The following is a 21,585-nucleotide window of genomic DNA, read 5'->3' as shown; positions in this document are numbered from 1 at the left end:
TGAGAGGATCAGATCAGATAACATGTAAAAATATTTGGAGGCATTTTAAAATAAAATGTAAATGGGAGGTTCTTGGCAACCTCCAAAAAGTTAGGAAGTGCTTTCCCAAGAATCTGGTGGCGAGATGGAGAAAATATCCTAGATCCTACATTGCAGGTCATTTGATAAAAATGATTTTATAGAGATGGCAAGGCTCTTCCAGAAACAATTCCGTAGAAGGAGTTAGGAAAGGAAGAAAAATCGGAAAGCCATTTGCCAATTCATTCTTCTGTGAAACATTGCATTTAAAGAAGCCACCATTGTCCCATGATCCTTCAGCAACTAAAATGGTATTTCTTTCTCCCGAAGATCCGAAAGCCCCAAACAACTGCTCTTTCTGCCATGAGGCCGGGCAGCTGGGGCAAGAGATCAGAAAACTGCAGGAGGAGCTGGAGGGAATTCAGAAGATGCTTCTGGCTCAGGAGGTCCAGCTGGACCAGACCTCTCAGACCCATGAACTGCTCTCCACCACCAGCAGTCAAATCTCCCAGGAGATGGGAAATTGTTCCTTCTCCGTCCACCAGGTCAATCAGACTCTGGGGCTCTTCCTGACCCAGGTGAGAGGCTGGCAGGCCACCACAGCCGGCCTGGACCTCTCTCTGAAGGACCTCACGCAGGAGTGCTATGACGTCAAAGCTGCCGTGCACCAGATGAACTTCACCGTGGGGCAGACTTCCGAATGGATCCACGGGATTCGCCGGAAGACAGACGAGGAGACCCTGACCCTCCAGAAGATTGTCACGGACTGGCAGAACTATACCCGGCTCTTCGGCAGCCTGCGCACCACCTCAGCCAAGACCGGAGAAGCAGTCAAGAACATCCAGGCCACCCTGGGGACCTCGTCCCAGCGCATCAGCCAGAACTCGGAGAGCATGCACGACCTGATGATGCAGGTCATGGGCCTGCAGCTGCAGCTGGACAACATCTCGACCTTCCTGGACGACCACGAGGAGAACATGCACGACCTGCAGTACCACACTCGCTACGCCCAGAACCGCACGGTGGAGCGGTTCGAGACGCTGGAGGGACGCATGGCCTCTCACGAGATCGAGATCGGCACCATCTTCACCAACATCAATGCCACCGACAGCCACGTGCACAGCATGCTCAAGTACCTGGACGACGTGCGGCTGTCCTGCACGCTCGGCTTCCACACCCACGCCGAGGAGCTCTACTACCTGAACAAGTCCGTCTCCCTCATGCTGGGCACCACGGACCTGCTGCGGGAGCGCTTCAGCCTGCTCAGCGCCCGCCTGGACTTCAACGTCCGCAACCTGTCCATGATCGTGGAGGAGATGAAGGCCGTGGACACGCACCATGGAGAAATCCTGCGCAACGTCACCATCGTACGAGGTGAGAGCGAGATGTGGGCTGGGCTGCCGCAGAGCTCCCAGAGGGCCTGGGTCCTCTTGGCAGGCCCAGAAGTGCCCGATTTCAGGCAAAAATCCTAGTGGGTTCATCCGATCCTGTAGCAAATGCCTAGGCAACTGGCGGTTTTAACGCACTTGCAAACCTCTTGTGTAAAGGTGTTGTGATTCCTAGCTCGGCCTATCATACGTATCTAGGTTTTCACACACAGGTTTGTGTAACTGATGCACAGAGAGGAATAGGCAGGCCTTGTCTCTGGGAAACTCTGTCTCCTCGTTTCCTCCCTTCCCACCCCTTGCCGGTGCTGGCATCCATCTGCCCTTCAGACGCCCACCATGCTGGTGCTGCCTTCTCCTGTCTCACCCCCGCCCCTCCCGTTAGTTGGAGTTCTCCAGAGAAGCACAGCCAATGGGGGAGAGCGTAAGGAACTGACTCATAGGATTGTGGAGGCTGGCAAGTCCAAAATCTGCCCGGCTGATGTCCTGGTCCATCTCCAGAGCCGGGAAGCCGCTGCGGAACCAGGGAGGGGTGATGTGTGAGCGTGAAGACCACCGGGTCGGCGGGGTGGAGGGGGCAGAGAGTCCTCTTTCTTGGGGGAGCGTCTGCCTGTCGCTCTCTTCAGACCTTCAGATGATCGGATGAGGCCCACTCACACCGGGAAGAGCAACCTGCTTTACTCAGTATTGACTTAAGTGCTAAACTCGTCCTAAATACCCCCACAGACACACCCAGAATAATGTGTGACCGAGATATCTGGCCACCCCTTGGCCCAGTCAAGTTGACACCTAAAGCTAATCATCACAGGCCCACCCCTTCTCAGCCTGCACTCCTACACACGCCCTTAAGTCATGCCTAGTCCCCGAATGCAGACAGTGACGAGGCCGTCTTTCCACCTGACGTGCATGACGCCGCTCTCATGGGTATGCCCCAAATCACACTCACCCCGCCTCAGGGGAGGAGGTAGAGTGATTCAGTCATGTCCACGCTTCTCCTTTTTAAATCATTTATTCTATTACAATTGTCCCAGTTTCTTTTTTCCTTCTGTCTCTGTCCACCCAGCCCACCCCTCTCACCTTACTCTTCGCCTTAATATCTCATAACTTAAATACTGTGATATAAAGTTAATGATATTTAAATGCTGTGATATAAATTCAATACACCTTATAGTTTATGTTACATGATAAGAGAATGAGACAGGGAAGCACAAAGACATTGCATGTATTACATATATTCCTATATTATTAACACGATAAGGAAGAAATGCTCTTGGCAACTACAGCCCTCGTTTCTGTAACGGGTCACACGTTCACAGCTGGTGTGTATAACTAACTCCCTCCTCCACCACCCGCTCCATGTTCCCCTGTCCTCAGCAAGCCCTCGGCTGGCCGCGATTCCAGGGTGACCCAAACCTTCATTCTCCAAGGCCCATTAGCAGTCCTGCCTGGACTGGGTGGTCGTAGTTTCCCGTCGGCTTAATAGCAGGGATGGAGCTGCTAAGAGACGTCGTGAGCAACCTCCTGTACCCCAGACACACACCTCCTGTGGGGCAGCCGTCCAGCCTCCCCTGGGTGGTCAGGCCCCGTCACCCGAGAAGCCTGGCGACTTCTTTACCTGTCAGTTCCGCAGCCTGAGGAGCCCAGGGTGCCTGGGCGGCCGTCTCCACTTCCCATTCAACGGGACCCTTGTTGTGTCTCCTGGCAGAAGCAGCCCTCCCTTGGGAACCAAGGTCTCCAAGCCAGCAGAGCGTAAGGCTGTAGGGACAAGAAGTGAGAATGTTGCCCATGGGTCACTCAGGAAAGCAGTACGAGGTACCACTCCCTTTTCCGCCCCGGCCCCTGGACCTGTGAGTCTGGCTGTGAGGGAAACAGCAACACAGGTTGGACACGACTCAGCATACACAGCCCTGAAAGCGCCTGCCCCCTAACAGGCACTGTACCTGAGTCTTCAAAAGGCCGTTCCGTGTCCACCAAGCCAGCTGCCTCGAGATGATGGGAAACACGGAAACGCCAGAGAATGCCACAATCAGGGGCCTGTTGTCACACGACAGTTGCTGTGAAGTGGGTTTCTTGATCAGTAGCCGTGCTGTGTGCAGTGCCAGGATGGCGGGTAACGCATTCTGTGAACACGTGGATGCCACAGTCGGCAGAAGCATTGCATGCAGGGAAGGCACATCCACGTGCACAGCAAGTGTCTCTTCCACTAAGAACAGAACACACCGCCTTCCGGGAGGGAAGTCGTCCAGCGTAATCAGCCTGCCACCAGGCAGCTGGCGGGACCCCTGGGGAATGGTGCCATGTTGGGGGTCCACTGTTGGTCCCGTCCGCTGACAGGTCGGGCTCCCCGCACATCAGCCTTGGTGACTGGATGTCCGTGTTGCTACAACTGAGAATAACCTCCAGCCCTGTCACCGTGGCCACTTTGTTCCTGAGCCCACGGGTGCTGGCGGGGGCTGGGGGAAGAGGCGGACTGGAACCCTCAGATAAGGCTGTCTGACCCTCCTGATGATTGAAATCCTCCTCTGCTGAGGTCGGTCACCCTTTGGTGAGCATTCACACTGAACACAAATCTTCACATGTTTTTGCCCATTCAGAGAGAACTATTCACATACCTCTTCCCCAGATATCATTTCAACCAGTTTTCCAGTTGTGTTCCTTCCAAGTCCCTGACCATCCAGACAAATCACTGGCCACAGACTAGGAACTGACCTACAGTAGGGCCTCACTTAATGTTGTCGATAGGTTTCTGGAAGCGGCAACTTGAAACAAAATGGTGTATAATGAAACCATTTTTCCTGCAAGCTAATTGATATAAACAAGAGCTAAGCTCCCGCAGCATATTTCTGGTCACAAAAGCATCACCAAACTTCTAAATGAAGACCCAAAACATTTCTCATATTAAATGCTGAAGTAAATGGGAGCTCTACATACATTTGAGAAATACGAATAAAATCAAGAAAATGATCAGTCCAGGCCTGCTGAGTCCAGTCCAGGATTTTGAATGGCCGGAGCCTCTCCCTGAGGCTCTGGGAGCGAGTGGGACCCCACCCTGGACAGGACCTGCTTCCACAGCAGGACCACCCACACCCCCACACCCACATGGACTGAGACCACGTGGAGACGCCAGTCACCTACCGTGCACGCCTTCGGGTTGTGGGAGGAACCCGGAGCCCCCGGAGGAAGTCCACGCAGACCCGGGCGGAACATGCCCACCCCACACGGACAGTGGCCCTGGCCGGGACCTGACTTTTTCTCTCTCGTCAACATTATAACTAAACGACGTGAACCAAGGGCCTGTCTGACCGTTTCTCCTTCCAAGCAGACAGAACAGTCAGGTTCACGACCAAAAGTCCTGCCCCCGGGAGGATGTCCCCTCCCCACTGTCCTGCAGGGGTGTCCCAGAGCGGGGCTGCGGGGCTGCGGTGGTCCGCTTTGGGGTGACGCCTGCACGTTGTGCAGAACCTGGACCGGGTCTTCTCCCCCCGCCCCATCTACTGATTCCAGGGCTCTCCCCATGACACCACAGAATGAAGGCAGTGGCACAGGAGTGGGGGCCATGGACAGTCGGGCCACTTCTTCACACGACTTGCTTCTGTGCCTTCCGGGCCTGCTCCGCCCCCGTCACCTGTGTGCACTGTCTGTCTGGATGGAGTGCGGCTCTGCACGCCCAGCTTTGGGGTCAGGTGACACCCAGGTCACGTCGGGCAGCTCAGGTCCACGGTGACATGGCCCACGGCTGAGCACTCAGTCTCTCCCCAGGCCCAGCAGCAGGCGAGAGCTAGTTCTCAAAAGGAGGGCAGTCATCTGCAGAGGGTCACGGTGCTTTGCCCCAGATCTCAAGGGCCTGCGCTGCGGTTTGCTTGTAGGGACCCGCCAAAGGCCGCGAACAGCACCGCTGTCTGCCACGGCCACTTCAAGCACAGACGCACCTGCTGGGTGGGATGACCCAAGTGGCAGGCCGGCTCGCGGGGCGGCCAGACCCGCTGCAGAGCCTGCTGTTGTCCTGGGCCCCACCCAAGGCCAGCAGCTCCCTGGGTCCCTCAGCAAATGGGCCGGAGTTTGACACCCGCATGTGGAAAACATTGCCTCCCAAACCCGAAGGGGCCCACTGGGTGTGGTGCCTGCTGTTTGATGGCAGGAGAGGCCCAATGCAACCATTATTCCTTGCCTTTGGAGGGGTCCCGGAATACACCCCCTCCAAGGGGCCCCTGGGGATTCCACCAACGTGGCAGGACCCCGAAAGCTGTCAGGTTTGTTCCCCACCCTCTGACACGTCCGTGTCTTACAAATAGAGCAGAACCAGACTGAGGGGCTGTTTGCGTGCCCACGCGGCGCACTCAGCATGACACCGTCAGTGTGACGGAGTGGTGCGGTGTCTGGGGAAAGAGAGGAGAACAAGACCCCCGTGGCCTCATCAGGACAGAGGCCTGCAGCGACGGTCGGTCGTCCTGCGAGGTTGGGCAGTGAGGGGGCCGTGCCGGCAGAGAGCCCACTGCTCCCGGTGGGTGGGCCTTGCGGGCAGGGATGAACGGAGCAAAGGGGCATCAGTTAAAAGTAACTGAGTGCCAGGGGACCTGTTAACTTTGCTCAAGCCGTGAAGCCGCCCCTGGCATGGCAGCTGCAGTAGGGCTCACCACCCGGTGAAGCTCCAGAAACCCTCTGTGGTCCTCAGAGCCCCGTCACTCTCCTGCCCAGGCCAGAGAGGAGAGGTGGGTGGGTCACTGTGCCTGCGTCGTCAGGTCCCGATGGTGGCACTGAGCTCTGCGGCCCTGCCCGGAAGGTGCTGTCACTTCCGTTCACGGGTCTCCTGGGTGGGGGCGGTTCTGCCTCCCCCATGGCCTTTCCCGCATAACACCCCTCCTGCCGCCGGCCAGGGGACCAGTGTGGGGATTCTGCCGGCTGCTCGGCATGTCTGTCCCAGTTACACAAGGTGCAGAACGGGGGGAGTCACCCAGGGTGACGGTGGGGACTCACGGGCCACTGTCAGATGGACTTGGGCCCACGCTCCACCATTGTGGAGCTCCAAGGCCCCTGCCCTGCCTGGGGGCACAGTGACGGTGGGTGTCCCGGGGTCAGTGTCAGCTCAGGGTCGGGGTCCAGCAGCCCCCCAAGGCCTGTTTATTTCCTCTTCCCCAACTCAGTGACCCTGGGGACTGGCCAGAGGCCCTTGCAGCGAAGGCTGGAGGAAGAGTCGCTGTGCGAATATTTGGTGGTGTCTTGGTCCCTTTAGTGACCACAGCCACCTTGCCTCTGCTGGCTGAGTGCCATCACCTGTCCCCACCCGCGGAATCCACTCACCCCACTTCACTCAGTTTCCGAATTCAGTGCCTGCTGCTCCCACTGCGAGGTCTGGCCCCCAGAGAAGAGCGATCCCGGCTCCCCCAGGACACCGGGTCCCCCCCTCGCAAATTCATGCCCTCACAGCCGTGTCTTCCCAGGGTGGGTGACTTGGTCTCAAACGACAAACCCACTCCGACATTCCAATCCCCCCGAATGTTTGAGTCCCTTCCTCTCCCTACACCAACCCCACGAGGCACAGATTTCTCACTCACTCTCCGTGGGTCTCCTGTAGGCCCCTGTGTTGGCCCCTGTGTGTAGTTCTTACTGGTCAACATTCCTCTTGGTTGTGAAGTTGCCACATGTAAAATGACTCATATCTGAAAGAAAATTCTAAGGACAGAATGTCCCTGCCTTCCCACTGAACTTGTCACCAAACCGTCAGAGCCTTTCCCGGCTCCCCAGGAGGCACCTTCAGATGCATATCACCTTCCCTTTCTTTGCATGTGTCTGTCTCTGGATCCAAATTTCCCCTTTTCATGAAGACACCAGCCGTATGGGATGAGGGGCCACCCTAACCACTGCATTTAAACACAATTACCTCCAAAGACCCAGTTTCCAAGAAAGGTCGTCTTCAGAGGTGCTGTGGGTTTGTGCTTCGGCATGTGAATTTTGAGGGGACCCAATTCAGCCCTGAACAAACACCATTACTTTTTCATTCTAGTCCTTCACAGCAAGAGTGCCAACAGTTTTTCTCCTGGAAAAGGTCCCAGAGACTCCTAATCAGAATTCCCTCTCATGAGGAATTGGTGTGGCTGTAACCGGATCCCCCAGACCCTTCCCCCAGGAAGTGCATGTCTGTGGGAAGAATGTTCAACCTAAAACCAGAGCAGCTCTCGGCTCTGGAGATTAGGATAAGTAGCCACCCAGATCTGGCCATTCCAGAGCATGTAGTTGATATTTGTGGTGGGGGGCGGGGGGGGGCGGGGCGGGGTGCTGTGTATCTGGGCCCAGTCACACACACCAGGAAGCTCCAGGAGGAACGAGGGAGGCCCCCACTCCCCCAGGCAGCTCTGTTCTCTCTGCAGAGCCCAGACTTACACCCAACTTCTCTTGTTCTCCGGTTCTGTTTATGCACTTAGTACCAACCTGCCTCCATTTTTGCATCATTGAGCATTTCTACCGCCACTAGGGATAATTTCTTCTTTAACCTAGATCGGAGGTTTGAAGGGGCTCATGGGAGAGCAGATTTTGTTTGCCTATTGTCATATATTTTTGTAACAAAAGCAGTTACTGAGTATTTCCTTGGCAACTGAACTCTTCCCACAGAATTCCCCTAGAATGTGGATCGGTGGGAGGTCCAGAACACAGTGTTGCAATCCAGGCACTAGTAGATAGCTCTTTTGGTTCATCTTCTAGTAATTTGCATCTTTGTTGCAGTCAAGCTAAGAACAAAGGCAGTAGAGAACTTTCCCAGGACAGACAAAGCCCGTTCACATACTTTGTTTCATTGTGGCCTTGCCGCAGCTTTGTACCATGGACAAGGTGCTGGTGCTTTTACTTTACAGAGAGGTGACCTGAGACTGGGAAAGGGTAAGGAATGGGCTCAAGGTCACACAGTAGTTTAAAATCCTGACCCCTTGCCATGGCTCTGAGAGGCACACACCTAGTGCCCAGGCAGAAGAGGAGACCCTCAGAGCACGAGCTTGCCAATACCAAAACAGCGTTTCTGCTCGGTCCTGTTTAGGGAGGTGGAGGGTGTGGGGCAGAGAGTGGAGGAGAAGGGGGAGACGGGAGACCAGAAGTGTTAGCAGGGGAGCTGCTCGAGCACCTCACGCTAAGTATAACCTCACCCTAGTCGTGGGAGGTCACGTCTGCTGGGTTCCCGGTTACAGCTGCGTTCTCATCCAGGGAGGGACCCCGTCTTCGCTGCAGAGTGGGGTGGGACACCCGTTTGAGCTGCCTCTGCCTCTTAGTTCAGCCTCTGCCCGTTTGCTTATAGTTCTTACTGGTCAACATTCCTCTTGGTTGTGAAGTCGCCACATGTAAAATGACTCATATCTGAAAGAAAATTCTAAGGACAGAATGTCCCTGCTTTCCCACTGAACTTGTCACTCACTCCGTAATGCAGACCTAGGTGCCGACAGGCTCTGGCAGGGGGTCTCCCGTGGCTGGAGCCGAGAACCGAGCTGCTCTCCAGACTGGAATGAAGACAGCGGGGACAGCCGTGGCCTCGGCCAGAGAGGAAGGTGCCAGGTGCCGATGGCAGGGCCGGGCTCTCAAACTGCGGGGCACAGGAGCCTGGCGTGTAACTTGCTCTGGGTCTTTAGGAGAATCACTTACTCTCCCTGAGCCTCTGCTGTCTGTCTGTTTTCATCTATAAATGAAGGGCTAAGACCAGCTGTTCTCGGACCTCTTCCAGCTCTGTGATGCATTCTGAACCTCCACTGGCTCAGCAGGAAGCCTGTGGTATTTCCACAGTGTTTGTGCCTCTCAGGCCGTTTCTCTCTTCCTACCCTGTAGGGCGATTTCTGTGTCTGTGCTAGACAGGGCTTTTGGGGATCGGGAACTGGAGACGGGAAACCACCTATATCAATATCACTGCTTATTAGGCCAATGACCTTGGACAAAGCTCTTGGTTACTTTCCACTCAGTTTCCTCCTCCACAAATTAAATACCTGCCCTACCTGTATCCTGTGGGGTAGTTGTATCAATGTGAACACGTTTTTGTAAAATATACAAGGTGTCCTAACGGAAGGGATGAGTCTGACTGTGATTGGCTTGACGGCGGGCTCCTTGTCTCTCCCCTCAGGCACCCAGCGGCGTGGCGTGCCCAGCCCTGGGAAGGCGCTCAGGAAACGTTTGTTCAGTGAATGCACACAGGGTGGTACGAACAGAGGGCGGAAGCCGAGGGTGGGTGAGAAGGGTGAGGTGCAGAGGGATTAAATTTGCAATCTTGTTCCACAGGCACTGCCCTCCATCCTTCTCTCACACCCCGAGGGTTTAGGGGGTCACATGTTAAAAAGGGGGAACAGAGAATGTTGCAGCATTTTGTTGTTCACGGCAGAGGAGCCACTGGGGAGGTGGCAGTGGGGAACGTGTCGCAGGGGGGGCTTGCTTGTTGCTGAGCGGCACAGGTGGTTGATGGGAAGGAGGACCGTGTAAGCTTCGGTTGGTGCCTGCGGGGGGCCTGACTCTGACCTTTGGCCGATTTCTGATACAGACTTACTTCTAGGGCATGGTCCTGGAGGGCCCTACCATGTTGCCGGCCTTGAACTCCCACCGGCCACAGGACTGAATAAATGAGGCTGAATGTTCTGCTCGGCTTCTTGGCTGGTGGTTCTTCGGTTCTTCGAGCAAATGCACTCACTGTTTCCTTTTCTCCTCTTGTCCTGAATCTCAGCCCGGAGCGTGGGCAGCCTGAGCGGCAGCCCCACTGAAGCTGCTGAAAGCCCTACTCAGCTTCTCAGCCGACAGCTGCAGCCTTCCGTCGGGCCTCCCAGCCTCTCGGCCCAAGCCCGTTGCTAATCAACAAACTCGGGGCTTAGTTCAGTGAGTCTCCCTTCCCCCTGGGATTTTTGGTGTTTGAACTCTCTCCAAAGCCTTCACAAAGCTGTCCTGGTATTTTTATCTAATGATTCTGGTTGCACTTGGTGGGAGGTTGAGTCTGTTACAAACTAGGCCATGAGAAGCAGAAGTGGAAGCCCACTGGTGGTTTTTTTTTTTTTTCAGTGCTCCTCAGGTGACAAAAGCCGGGGTTGAGCGTTCCAGACCCAGGCCACTGTTCTCAGAGAACAGAGGGGCAGAGCCTTACCCAGCCACCCAGCGTGCTGATATCAGAGCTGGGACTGCAGCCCGAGGCCCCCGAGCTCCAGGGCAGCGTGCCTTTCCTGGCACCAGGCCGGTCCCCCAGGAGGCACCCCTTCTGCCCCCATCTCCCTCTGCCCTTGCAAGCTGGCGGTTTCTCTGGCCCCTCCTGCCGAGTACCTCCCCACCCCCTCTCTGCCCCCAGTGCAGACGGGCCAGACCACCTATCTGTCCCAGACATGCAGTCAGCTGTGGCTGTGCCCTAATGGGCCAGGATGGCCTAATTACAGCCTCTGGCTTCCTGCTAATGACGGGCCTCCCCAGGACGCCAGGGTGCTCTGCTCCCGCCCCCAGCTGCACCGCTCAGCCTCTGCTGTGCCCCTCACCTCCTGGGCCTGAAGTGCTTCCCGCTGCTCAGAGCAGAACAGCACTCAGGCCTCCCGTCCTTCACCCTTCGGCTTTGCTGATACCGAGACCTCATTCCCGGCCACGTCAGGGGCACCCTGTCCTGGAGAGTGTGTTGGTCAGCCTGCGTCCACATGCCTTCCGCCAACTGAGCTAACCACTGAGCTACAGTTGTTGACTTCCTTCTGGCCAGACCCAGGTCCTGCTCCCTCTCCACTCTCTGACCGCATGATTCATGGCTGGCCCAGGAGGGACAGGCGGAGGCAGGGCTCACCTGAGTAACACAGTCCTTCTGGTTACCCCTTCCCCTCCTCTGGGCAGCACAAGGGCAGGAGGGTGGGGTGGTTAGGGGAAGCGCCAGGAGCCATAGCCACAGTGTGACCAGGAGCACAGGCAGCAGGGTAGGGAGAAAGGAGACGGGTTTCAGAGCTTCTCAGGCCTGTGTTCGAATCCTGCTTCTGCCCCTTACTGGTTGGTGATCTTGGGCAAGTTGCCACTCTTTGTTCCACGGTTTCTCATCTGTAAAGTGGGGCCGTGATCTGTATATAGTGCTGGGGGCATCGGAGAGGCCAGTGCACAAAAGTTCACTGATCTCATCGCCCTGCCCCTCTCCGTGAGAAGGCAGGTCACGGAGAGGTTGGAGAGTGAGGCTGGGGCTGAATAGGGCAGGGCGTCTGGGTGGGTGCACCGCCTGGTGCAGGCCCCACCCTCTGGCCCGAGACACAGGCCGCAAGGACAGCCAGTCTGCAACCAGGGCACCTGTCCGTAGCCCCAGGTGAAGCTGCCCCACTTGGTATGCTCCAGGCTGCTTTCTGGTACCCCGTCTGGGTTCTCAGAGATGGGTCAGCAGCGGCAGCCATTACTTGGGCACGGAGAGGGAAGTCAGCCCTTCCTCATCGTCCTTCCACTCACGCTGGGGGCTGCAGCTCCCGGGAAAATGAGGTGGAGTTGTGACCCAGGCTTCCACACAAACCTTTACCCAGGGCATGTGGGCGCCCGGCCTTCCCCATCCAGAGAAGATACGAGAGCTTCTCTAGAAAGGGGAGCTGGAGCCTGGTGGGCAGGAGTGAGAGAGAGGACATAAAACCCTTAGAAGTCCTGTGTCTGGCTTCTGCGCCTTTCAGGGGCCAGGGAGGAGTGGCTGTGGACTGAAAACAGTGGAATGGAAGGAACGGGTGAGAGTGCGGGGAGGGGAGGGGCTCCAGTTGGACCTGGCGCCGGGCAGGGCGTCCTCGGGGAACGGAAACTTCTCAGGCTCTTCCCGAGTGGAGGCTAGAGATGGGGGTTGTGGACCATTCGTCCTGAGGACAAGGGCAGAGCCCATGGAAGTGGTTGTAAGGAGAGGGAGTGAAGAGCCGGGGGGCTGGGGCGAGCCCGGGAGCCAGGCCCTAGAGCGGGCAGAGCATGAGCCTAAAGGCGCGGGCCAACGAGCAGGGACGGCGTGGAGCCATGGGGCCGAGGAGCTGGTGTGACTCTCACTTTTATAGGTGAGGGCGTGAGCTCAGAATGTCCCCGCATGGCCTCCCGACTCTCGTTGGCCGCACAGCCTCCAGGGCTGCGTCCACTCTGACCGCTCTGCTTGCCCAGCCTCAGCTGGCCCAGGCGCCAAGAGCAGAGTTGGGGTGAAGACAGGGCAGTGGCTTTGCCAGTTCCCAGACTGTCCTGCCAGGCTGGGTGGGAGGGCGGTCCCTGCTCAAGCATCTCCCTGTGCCCCTGTTGTTCTGTGTTGTCCTGGCTGCCTCGCTGGGGTGCGGGTGGGGCTTGCTCTGGACCAGAGGGCAGGTCCTGCCTTCAGCCGCTCCCTGGCCAGGGCAATGCTCACCCCTGCCTCCAGCCAGTCTGCTGCTGGCAGGCCACGAGAGCTGAGCCCACGCAGGGCCACATCCCCGCTGTGCGTGGGAGGCGGGCATTGCAGGCAGTGCAGGGAACGGCTGGAAGGTTTTCCTTGGCCCTGGTGGGGCTGACTCCCTCTAGGTTCTGGTTTCCAGTTTGGATGGCAATAGAGGACGGTATTCACGGACACTTTGTGCCACTCCAACACACTCTGGGAAGGAGACAGGAGGAGACCAGCCGGCATGGGGAGCGTGGGGGAGGGTGGGTTGGCGGCAGCAGCGTCAGCCAGGGAAGGAGCCCTGACACGGAGCTGGACCGCAGCCAGCGGGAGGGCTCCCAGCCCCTGGCACACAGGATCCCTTCTCTCTGAGAGGCCACCTGGGTGCTGGCTTCCCCTCGGGGACCTCTGGGGATATCACTTTGCCTCTCTGGGCTTTGGTTGCCTCCTCTGTGAAGTGAAGGAGTTGGACTGGCTCCTGCCCAGCTCAAGAACTCTAGCGCGCTCTTCGCCAAGGGGATGATGTAACAGCAGAGTTCCCGAAGAGAGCTGACTGTGGGCACTGGACTCTCTCTTCCAGGCCAGCCCTGGGGTCCACGGCTCCCCCCGCGCTTCTACGCCGAGGCTGCTGAAGAAAGCCAGGCTGAGCCCTGGCCTCAGAGGGCGAACACCATTCTCCACACTGCTGTCCCTATCACTAGGCCAGGCAGCCCTCTTTCCTCTGCCCCGGGCACTCCGGCGTGCCTTGGGCAGAGGGATGGCCACCCTCCGCTTCATGTGCTCCGGGTCGGCACAGCTCTGAGAGATGGTAACTTGCAGGCCTGTGCAGCTAGAAGGATACTAAGGTCCTCTGAGCCCTGGCTCGGGCACTAGACTGGGCTCCTTAAGGAAGGGCCATGTCTTCATCTTGGCATCTCCCTCAGGCCCCAGGCCAGAGCTGGGTGGGAGCAAGGGTTCACAGCTGTTTGGTGAATCATCCCCTCCAAGCGTATACTGAGCTCTCCCTGCCATGTGCCAGCCTCCTGGCCCAGGATGGAGGATGTAAGCCCAGGCCCTCGCTCTCTTTCTGGGGTTCCACAGTCCAGCAGGACCCACCAGATAGGCTCCAATGGTTTGCCTTCTCTGTCCTGCGACTTTTCTCTCTACATGCCAACTAAAGTATTCAGGAAGCAGTAGCCCCAAGAGCTCTAAGAAGAGGCTGGAGTAGTCAGGGTGTGCTTCCTGGAGGAAGCTTTTTCTGGGCTGTTATTCTGCCCACTCACGCTGGGAGGCATCTGCTTCTCATGCTTCACGTATTGGCCTCATCCTCCATAACCCCTGGCTTCATTCCTGGTTCCAGACCCTAACAGGTCATACTCGAAGCCTGGCGTTGGGATTGGGGTGTGGGGTGTGGCAGGGGCGAGTGCAGCAACAAGGACCATGAGGAGGTGTAGAAGGCCAGGCCAGCCTCTGGAGCAGGGCAGCTGTTGGTCCCCAACTTGAGTGCACATGGGGAGCTATGGACAAGCGCTGGAGGAGGACAGAGGGTGCCCGCTGTGCACCAGGCCTCACGCTGGGCACTTGCATGCATTATCTCAGAATTCATGAGTATTCTCATCTCTTCCTCACAGACGGTAGAGCCAACTCAGAGAGGTCGAGTCACAGGCCTCGTGCACTGCACCTACTTCGCGAGAAAACCTCGGAGACCCGAGCCTCCTAGACTGACCTCTCCCCTCTTCTCTCTACCCCTAGGTGCCCCTGGCCCTCCAGGACCAAGAGGACTCAAGGGAGATGTGGGCGTGAAAGGGCCTGTTGGTGGCCGAGGACCAAAAGGAGACCCTGGCAGCTTGGGCCCCCCGGGCCCCCAGGGCCCCCAAGGCCAGCCCGGGGAAATAGGACCTGTGGGGGAGAGGGGGCCGGTTGGCCTGCGAGGTTTCCCAGGCCTCAAAGGCTCAAAGGGCAGTTTTGGAACTGGAGGCCCGAGGGGACAGCCAGGCCCCAAAGGGGACGTGGGACCCCCAGGGCCAGAGGGGCCCCCAGGGTCTCCGGGGCCAGAGGGGCCTCAGGGGAAACCAGGGATTGCTGGGAAGACAGGTTCACCAGGCCAGCGGGGGCCCACGGGACCTAAGGGTGAGCCAGGGATCCAGGGTCCCCCTGGCCTTCCTGGGCCCCCAGGCCCACCAGGAAGCCAGATCCGCTACTGAGGAGGGTCCCCAGTCCCAGACACTGCCACGCAGAATGCCAGGAAGGGGGCTCAGGGCAGAGCGAGCCCCCAGAAAGCCTCACCTACAGGCAACTGTGCTCCTTTGATCCCGAAGCGGGTGGTCCCCAGGCCTCCCTGCACCCTTGGGCTCCCTAGTAGTGACTGCACCATGGAAAACAGCCCCCTCACACACACACACACACACACACACACACACACACACACACCTCCCTGCTGGCCAGGGGGGCCAGCTGGGTGTCCCTGGCTGGACGGGAGGAGAGGGCAGAAGGCCTCCGTCTCCTGTGACTGAGCCAGCCAGGGAGGCGGCTACCTCGGGAGGGGGTCTGGAATCTATCCCTGAGTGGGTGACCAATGTCAGCCCTTCCAGCATTCCAGCATCTCCACACCCATCCTGGCCTGTAGTCTCCTGGGGCTCCCCTTGGTTGAAAAGACCCGGGAAAATCTTTACAGGGGATTATGGTGCCAACCCTGGGGCCAAGGAGCACTGGCAGCCCGCAGGCCCTCCCCCTAACTGTGGGAGCAGAGTCCTGCCTGGGGGCCGCCCTGTCTTGCAGAGGACAGAGGAGCCCACTGCGGCCGGCACTCTCGGGCCCTGCGCACTGGGTCCCCAGGAGTTCAGCAGTTTCTTCCACATCTCCAGAAAATTCCTTGCTTCATCCTTGCAAGGAATTCCAGAAGAAATCTTTAAGCAGGAGTTTCATCTGTGCGGGGACACTCGCCAGGCTCGAGAGCATTCTGCCAGAGTGGCGCCCAGCCCGTGGACAGTGGGGGAGGGGTGGCGAAGGCTGTGGTCACTGGGCTGCCCAGAAATCTGTCCCCGTTGCTGTCTGTTCCTGGGGTGTGCCCTTCTGTGGTGGCTGGGGGAGGGCGGACAGACCCCTGATAACAGGACAGCTCTCCCTTCCGCACCCAGCTCTCCGCTGCCCAGTGACCTCACCATGCCCCCCCCACCCCCCACCCCCGGGCCCCAGAATGGCCCACAACCTCTCTATGAGAAGCACACCTGAACGAGGAGGGACCGGCCTGAACGTCCACAAGAGGCTTCATTTGGGCGTCACCCCTCGCTCACCTCTGACTCGCTGTTTGCCCTGGCAGAGAGGAGCGCCGGGAAGTCCCCCACAGGCCCAGCTCGCGGTGAAGCGGCCCTGCCTTCGCGTTCCAGCAGAGCCCACCCGCCCCTGGCGTGGGCGTGGAGCTGTCTCCCCCCCCCGCCCCGCCCGACTCAGAGACTAGCCCCCTCCCCCTCCCGACTGCCTTGACGCCACCTCCCCACTCGCAAGAGATGTGCAACTGGTTTGCACACCCACCTGTCCCACTGTCATTTAATTCTGTCTACATATGATATTGGCCACATAGCATTACTGACTCAGTAAAGAGTTGTTTCCAAGAGAGGGGTGTCTTCTGGTCTTTTTTGCTCGACTGGGGGCCTGGTGTCTTTGGGGGCTCTGCCTCACATGTCCTTTGAAAGGGAGCCCATGGGCCAGAGGTCCCCTGGGCGTTCAGTGCTGTGCTGGAGTCTGGGCCTGAACCCCTGCCGCCTCCTCCAGGAACACTGAGCTCTGCGGGGAGTTCACAGCGGTCCTGTTGGGCCCAGGGCCCAGGGGTGTCTGAGGGAGTCACCCACGATGAGCAGGAACCCGGTGGGAAACAGGGTGAGCTTTATGAATCAGGCAGCAGGTAAAAGGAGGCTGGAGTCCTGACTGGCCTGGCTCAGCTGATTGGGTGTCATCCAGCAAAGTGAAAGGTCACTGATTCGGCTCCCAGTTAGGGCATGTGCCTGGGTTGTGGGGTTCCATGTCCGGTCGGGGTGCATATGAGAGGCAACAGGTCGATGTTTCTCCCTCTTACTCCCTCCCTTCCCCTCTCCCTAAAAATAAGTTAATAAAATCTTAGAAAATAAAATGACACTGGAAAATAAGACAGGCCTGGACCGCTGAGTGATGACACCTCCTGCTTCCCCCTTTCGTCTCTAAGGCAAGGAGCTAAAACAGAAAAGGAGGCCAAGACCGGAACAGACCTGCCCCACAGGGTCTGGCACTCTCCAGGTTCCACAGGAAACAAAGGACGGCCCAAAGGAGTCCCCTGTGGATCAGACGGCTTGCCCCGGGAAGCAGGACTTTGTGGGGGAGCTCTGTCCTTGGGGGCCAGCTTCTAAGGCACATGTCTTAGTCTGTGGGAGCTGCTATAACAGAATAGCATACACCTGGGGACTTACCAATAACAAATTTATTTCTCACAGTTCTAGAGGCTGGGAAGTCCAAGACCAAGCACCATGACTCGGGTGAGAGCCCGCTGGCTGGGTCACAGGCAGCCACTGTGTCCTCACACGGCCAGAGACCCAGGGATCTCTCCAGGGTCCCTTATAGAGGCACTGAGTCCATTCATAAGAGCTGTACCCTCTGACCTAATCACATCCTAAAGGCGTCACCTCCTAACATTGGGGGTTAGGTTTCAACATACAGATTTTGGGGGGTACACAAACATTCAGTCTGTGGTAGCACAGTAACTCCATTCTCTAGTAAAGCATTGCCTAGAGCAAGATCTGTACCCTGTTGTACTTTTGTGGGGAGGGGTGGGGGTGAGGAGTATACAATAATCAGAGCTCCCCAGAGAAACAGATCTAAAAGGAGACTATATATATAGAGAGAGAGAGAGAGAGAGAGACAGAGTCAGAGACAGAGGGACAGAGAGAGAGACACAGACAGAGAGAGACAGAGAGAGACAGGCAGAGAGAATGAATGAGAGAGGTTGAGAAGTTCCATGATCTGCCATCTGCAAGCTGTAGACAGACCAAGGAGAGCCAAAGGCGAAGTTCTGGTCCAAGGGCAGGAGACCCATGTCCCAGCCCATGCAGTCAGGTAGAAAGAGAATTCTTCCTCCTCACCTTTTTGTTCCATTCAGTCCCTCAACAGGTTGTATAACCATCTGCTTTGGGTTAGGGGATTGATCTTTGCTCAGTCCATGGATTCAAATGCTAAGTTCTTCCAGAAACACCCTCAGACACACCTACAAATAATGTTTAATCAGATATCTGGGCATCCTATGGCCCAGTCAAGTTGGTACGTAAAATTAACCTTCATCCCTGGCTGGTGTGGCTCAGTGGATTGAGTGCCAGCCTGGGAACCAAAGGGTCGCTGGTTCGATTCCCAGTCAGGGCACATGCCTGGCTTGCCAGCCAGGTCCCCAGTTGGACTCACATGAGACGCAACCACACACTGATGTTTCTCTCCTTCTTGTTCTCTCTCCCTTCCCCCCTCTCTAAAAATAAATAAATAAAATTTTTAAAAAATTGACCTTCAGAGGGCTTTTGGTGGGAGAAGTGAGCAGAGAAGAATGGGAATGGGCCTAATTGGGCCACTGTCCAAGGCCCTCACTATTTCCTCAAGGATCTATGGTGGTGTGGGGTTGCTCCTTCCCAGAAACGCCTGGATGTGCTGGGCACTGAGTTAGGTACGGTGGGTGAAGGAGGCCTTGTCCCGAGGGCCTGTCTCTAGCAGTGGGGAGGAGCGCACAGTAAAAGGGAGCTCTCCACCCTGAGCAGTGGGTGGGGCAGGCCGAGGGCTGGCTAGGATGGGGTCCCTGAGGGCAAGCCTGGCTGCTGAGGCTGAGCAGGCAGGGAAGGTGTCACCCTGGTGGTGGCACTGAGGTGACGGGCCACGGAGGAGGCAGCAGGGATGAACTGGTGTGTCATCTCACAGTCTGGGTCCCCGGGACACTAACTCCTCATCGCCCGAGGTGAGGTGAGGTGGAGGCCACGTCTAGCGGGGCCACCAGGGGGCCTGGAGACCTGGAGCGGGAAAAGCCCAAGCACAAGGGCAAGACATGCCCTGGAATCAAAATGCAGAAAAATTAGATCTGGAATCAATTCTGGGGGAGTGGGGGCCAAAATGAGAGACAAGGCCACAAGAAAAACTGAAGTGACTCAAGAATATAAAAGCAAAGACATTAGAAGAAACCATGGGTCTTGGACACTTGCCACCAACACGTCCTTGGCCGTGTGGTTCGGTGACCAGCTTTAGTCAAAGGCACAGCATGGAGGCAGGTACCTCGAGCCCACCAATGCGGTCACCCTCACCCTGAGGTCACAAAAGTCCTCTTAAGCAAGGGGCTGGGGGGTGGGCCTCACGATCAGGGTACAACAGGTGAAGCCAGGGGTCTGGAAACTGAAGCGCAACTAAGCCTCAGGGTTACTAGACATGCAACCGCTGCCAGTGTCTCAGGCTTCTGTCTTCAGAGAACGGGCCAGTCTCTCATCTCTCTTCTCTTAGTGGCTTCGATCTCTCTTCTCTGCTACTCTTGTCTCCTTTCTCTTAACCAGCATCTTCTGTTTGCACAAGGTGCAGCATAACAGGGCTGCTGCTCACCACCAGAGGACTCAGCCTACCATTTCTGCTTCCCAGTGCTAGGAGAGCAATCCTAGATGGCTAACCCCTCGGGTCGGGGCTCTACACTTGGTCCAATGGGCTGTGGCCACAGAGGCAGAGGCAGAGGGGCCACATGGTGAAATTAGAGGCACAGAGCAAGAGTGAACATGAGCAAAGCTGCGCATGAAATCTGCAACTGGCAGTACAGGACCAGGAGAGTAACACCAGCCGCGATTACAGACACCAACGGGAGAGCGACTATGCCACGGAACACCGTTCTTGGGGCTATACGTACATTAACTCATTAAATCCTCACCACAATGCACAATGTAGCTGGTATATCTACATAGCTACATATCTCCATACATCCATGGCTGTCTGTCTGTCTGTCTCTGCATGTACTATTATTATTCCCACTTTCCCAATAGGGAAACTGAGGCTTGGAAAGATTATTTAACTTCTTGCTGTCACATGATGACATTTTTAGACATATCTCTGTTAAAACTCTGCCTTGTGTGAGTTAACCTCTGAGCATTTCTGTTCCTCTCTTGTGAAGTGGGAATTCTCACTGAACCTACCCCGCGAGGTTGGAGGAAGATGATTCTTTTGTCCGGCTGCCCAGGGTGTTAGTCAGCACAGGCTTCCATAACCAGACACCACAGGCTGGGCGGCCCAAATGGCAAAAATTCACTTTCTCGGAGGCTGGAACCCAAGACCAGGGCTCCAGCTCCTTCTGGCCTGCTGACGGCTGCCTTCTTGCCCTCTGCTCGCTGGGCTGAAGGAGACAGTTGAGGGGAACGTGGGGGGAAGAGAGAGAGCTTCCCTGGCAGGTGTGGCTCTGCTGCCCATGCATCAAAAGGTTATGGGTTTGATTCCTGGTCAGGGCGCTTACTTAGGTTGGGGTCCTATCCCGGTGGGGGCCCTATCCCAGTGGGGGTGCATATGGAAGGCCACTGATCAGCGTTTCTCTCTCTCTCTCTCTCGAAAAAGATAAATGTATAAAAACATTTTCTTTAATTTAAAAAAAGAAAGAGGGAGAGGGCTTTTCTTCCTCTTTTTAGAAGGTCACAGTCCTGTTGGATGACCTTATGACCTCACTTAACCTTTATTACCTCCTGAGACCCTGTTCCCAGATAGTCACACTGGGGATTATAGCTTCAACATTTGGACTTGCCCACAATCCCCGGCAGGGGCTGCCTTTCTGTAAGCCGCAGGCGCTGTCACAGTGGTCCTCGCCACCCAGATCCAGAGCTGTTTGAACTGCAGGGCCACCAGTCTCCTCTGCAGATGAGCGGCCAGAACTGGAGGCCCTGCATGCTCCACTCCCACATTCCCTTCGTGGTTCGAGCTAGGACCAAGCTGGAGAACCACCAGGCTCAAAGGCTTTACTTTGCAAGTGACAAGCCAAAGGCTGAGAGCAGCAGAGGGGTTTGCCACCCGTCCTGGACTAGAGCTCAGGTCTCTTGGTTCCTTGTCAGTGCAATTTCTCACGTCCCTGGTGTGGCTGCTGTTCTAGTTCTCAGGCCACTTCGCTGCTGGGGAGGACCACTGAGCAGCTCCTGCTGCATGTTCCTCCAGAAGGACCCCTACCCCAATCCCTCTGCCCCACCTCATCAAAGGCCCCCTGGAACTAATGTGGCCCTTCAGAGTGCCTGGGCCATCACGGGCACTACGGACCACGGGGGTTGGTGGGGCGGGCAGCCAGAACCGCTTGTAGCAAACACTCTGAGTCAGTATGCTGCCCTGGGCATGACCTTGGTGAAACAGGTCTGACCGCATCTGGGTGAGGAGACTGGTGGGCTCCTCAGTGCAGTCCCTCTGTGGACACGGAACCAGGGCAGGCCACGCTTCCTCTGTGCTGGCCCTTTGTTCATCGTGCGGCCACAGGCACAGCATTGCCCTGCTCTGACCTCTGGTTTCTTTATCAGGAAACAGAGGGTGGCCTGGTCTTGACTCCTTCTGGGAGTCCCATGGAATGTGCTGGATTCCTCTGGTCCGCAACTCTAACCAAGCGCTGTTCCTCCTGCCCGGCTTGGTGACTTTCCTGGAACTTGCCAGGGCCAAGGCCATAAAGCCTGGCCCCATACCAAGGGGTGATGGCTCAAAGGGTTTAGTCACTGGATTAAAATCAGGGCCTTCACTATTGGGTGTTTGAATTCCAGCCGGATCCACAAAGTCTTCAACGAGCTCCTGGGACTCCTTCTAAGGGAGCAAGAGGGCTTCCTGCAGGCCACAGGCCTCAGGTACATTTGTGGACACCCCTTAAAACCCCAGGCCTCCCCATCCTTCTTCTGC

General features: G+C 56.8%; 1 protein-coding gene across 3 annotated transcripts in view; it reads left to right on the top strand.

Moving 5' to 3' along the window:
- The window catches only part of SCARA3 (scavenger receptor class A member 3), a 35,180-nt gene extending 18,865 nt beyond the window's left edge, over positions 1-16,315 (top strand). For all 3 annotated transcript variants that reach the window (XM_036032052.1, XM_036032051.1, XM_028521255.2), the window contains 2 exons: positions 349-1,392; positions 14,455-16,315. In XM_036032052.1, the coding sequence (XP_035887945.1) occupies positions 349-1,392; positions 14,455-14,906 (1,496 nt within the window). In that variant the 3' untranslated portion in view covers positions 14,907-16,315. The remainder of the gene's footprint in view (positions 1-348; positions 1,393-14,454) is intronic.
- Positions 16,316-21,585: the final 5,270 nt, after the last annotated feature.

Source organism: Phyllostomus discolor, chromosome 8, assembly GCF_004126475.2.
Source record: "Phyllostomus discolor isolate MPI-MPIP mPhyDis1 chromosome 8, mPhyDis1.pri.v3, whole genome shotgun sequence".
Taxonomy (NCBI): Eukaryota; Metazoa; Chordata; class Mammalia; order Chiroptera; family Phyllostomidae; genus Phyllostomus; species Phyllostomus discolor.
Note: the sequence above shows the minus strand (reverse complement) of the source record. Positions and strands in the feature narration are given on the sequence as shown.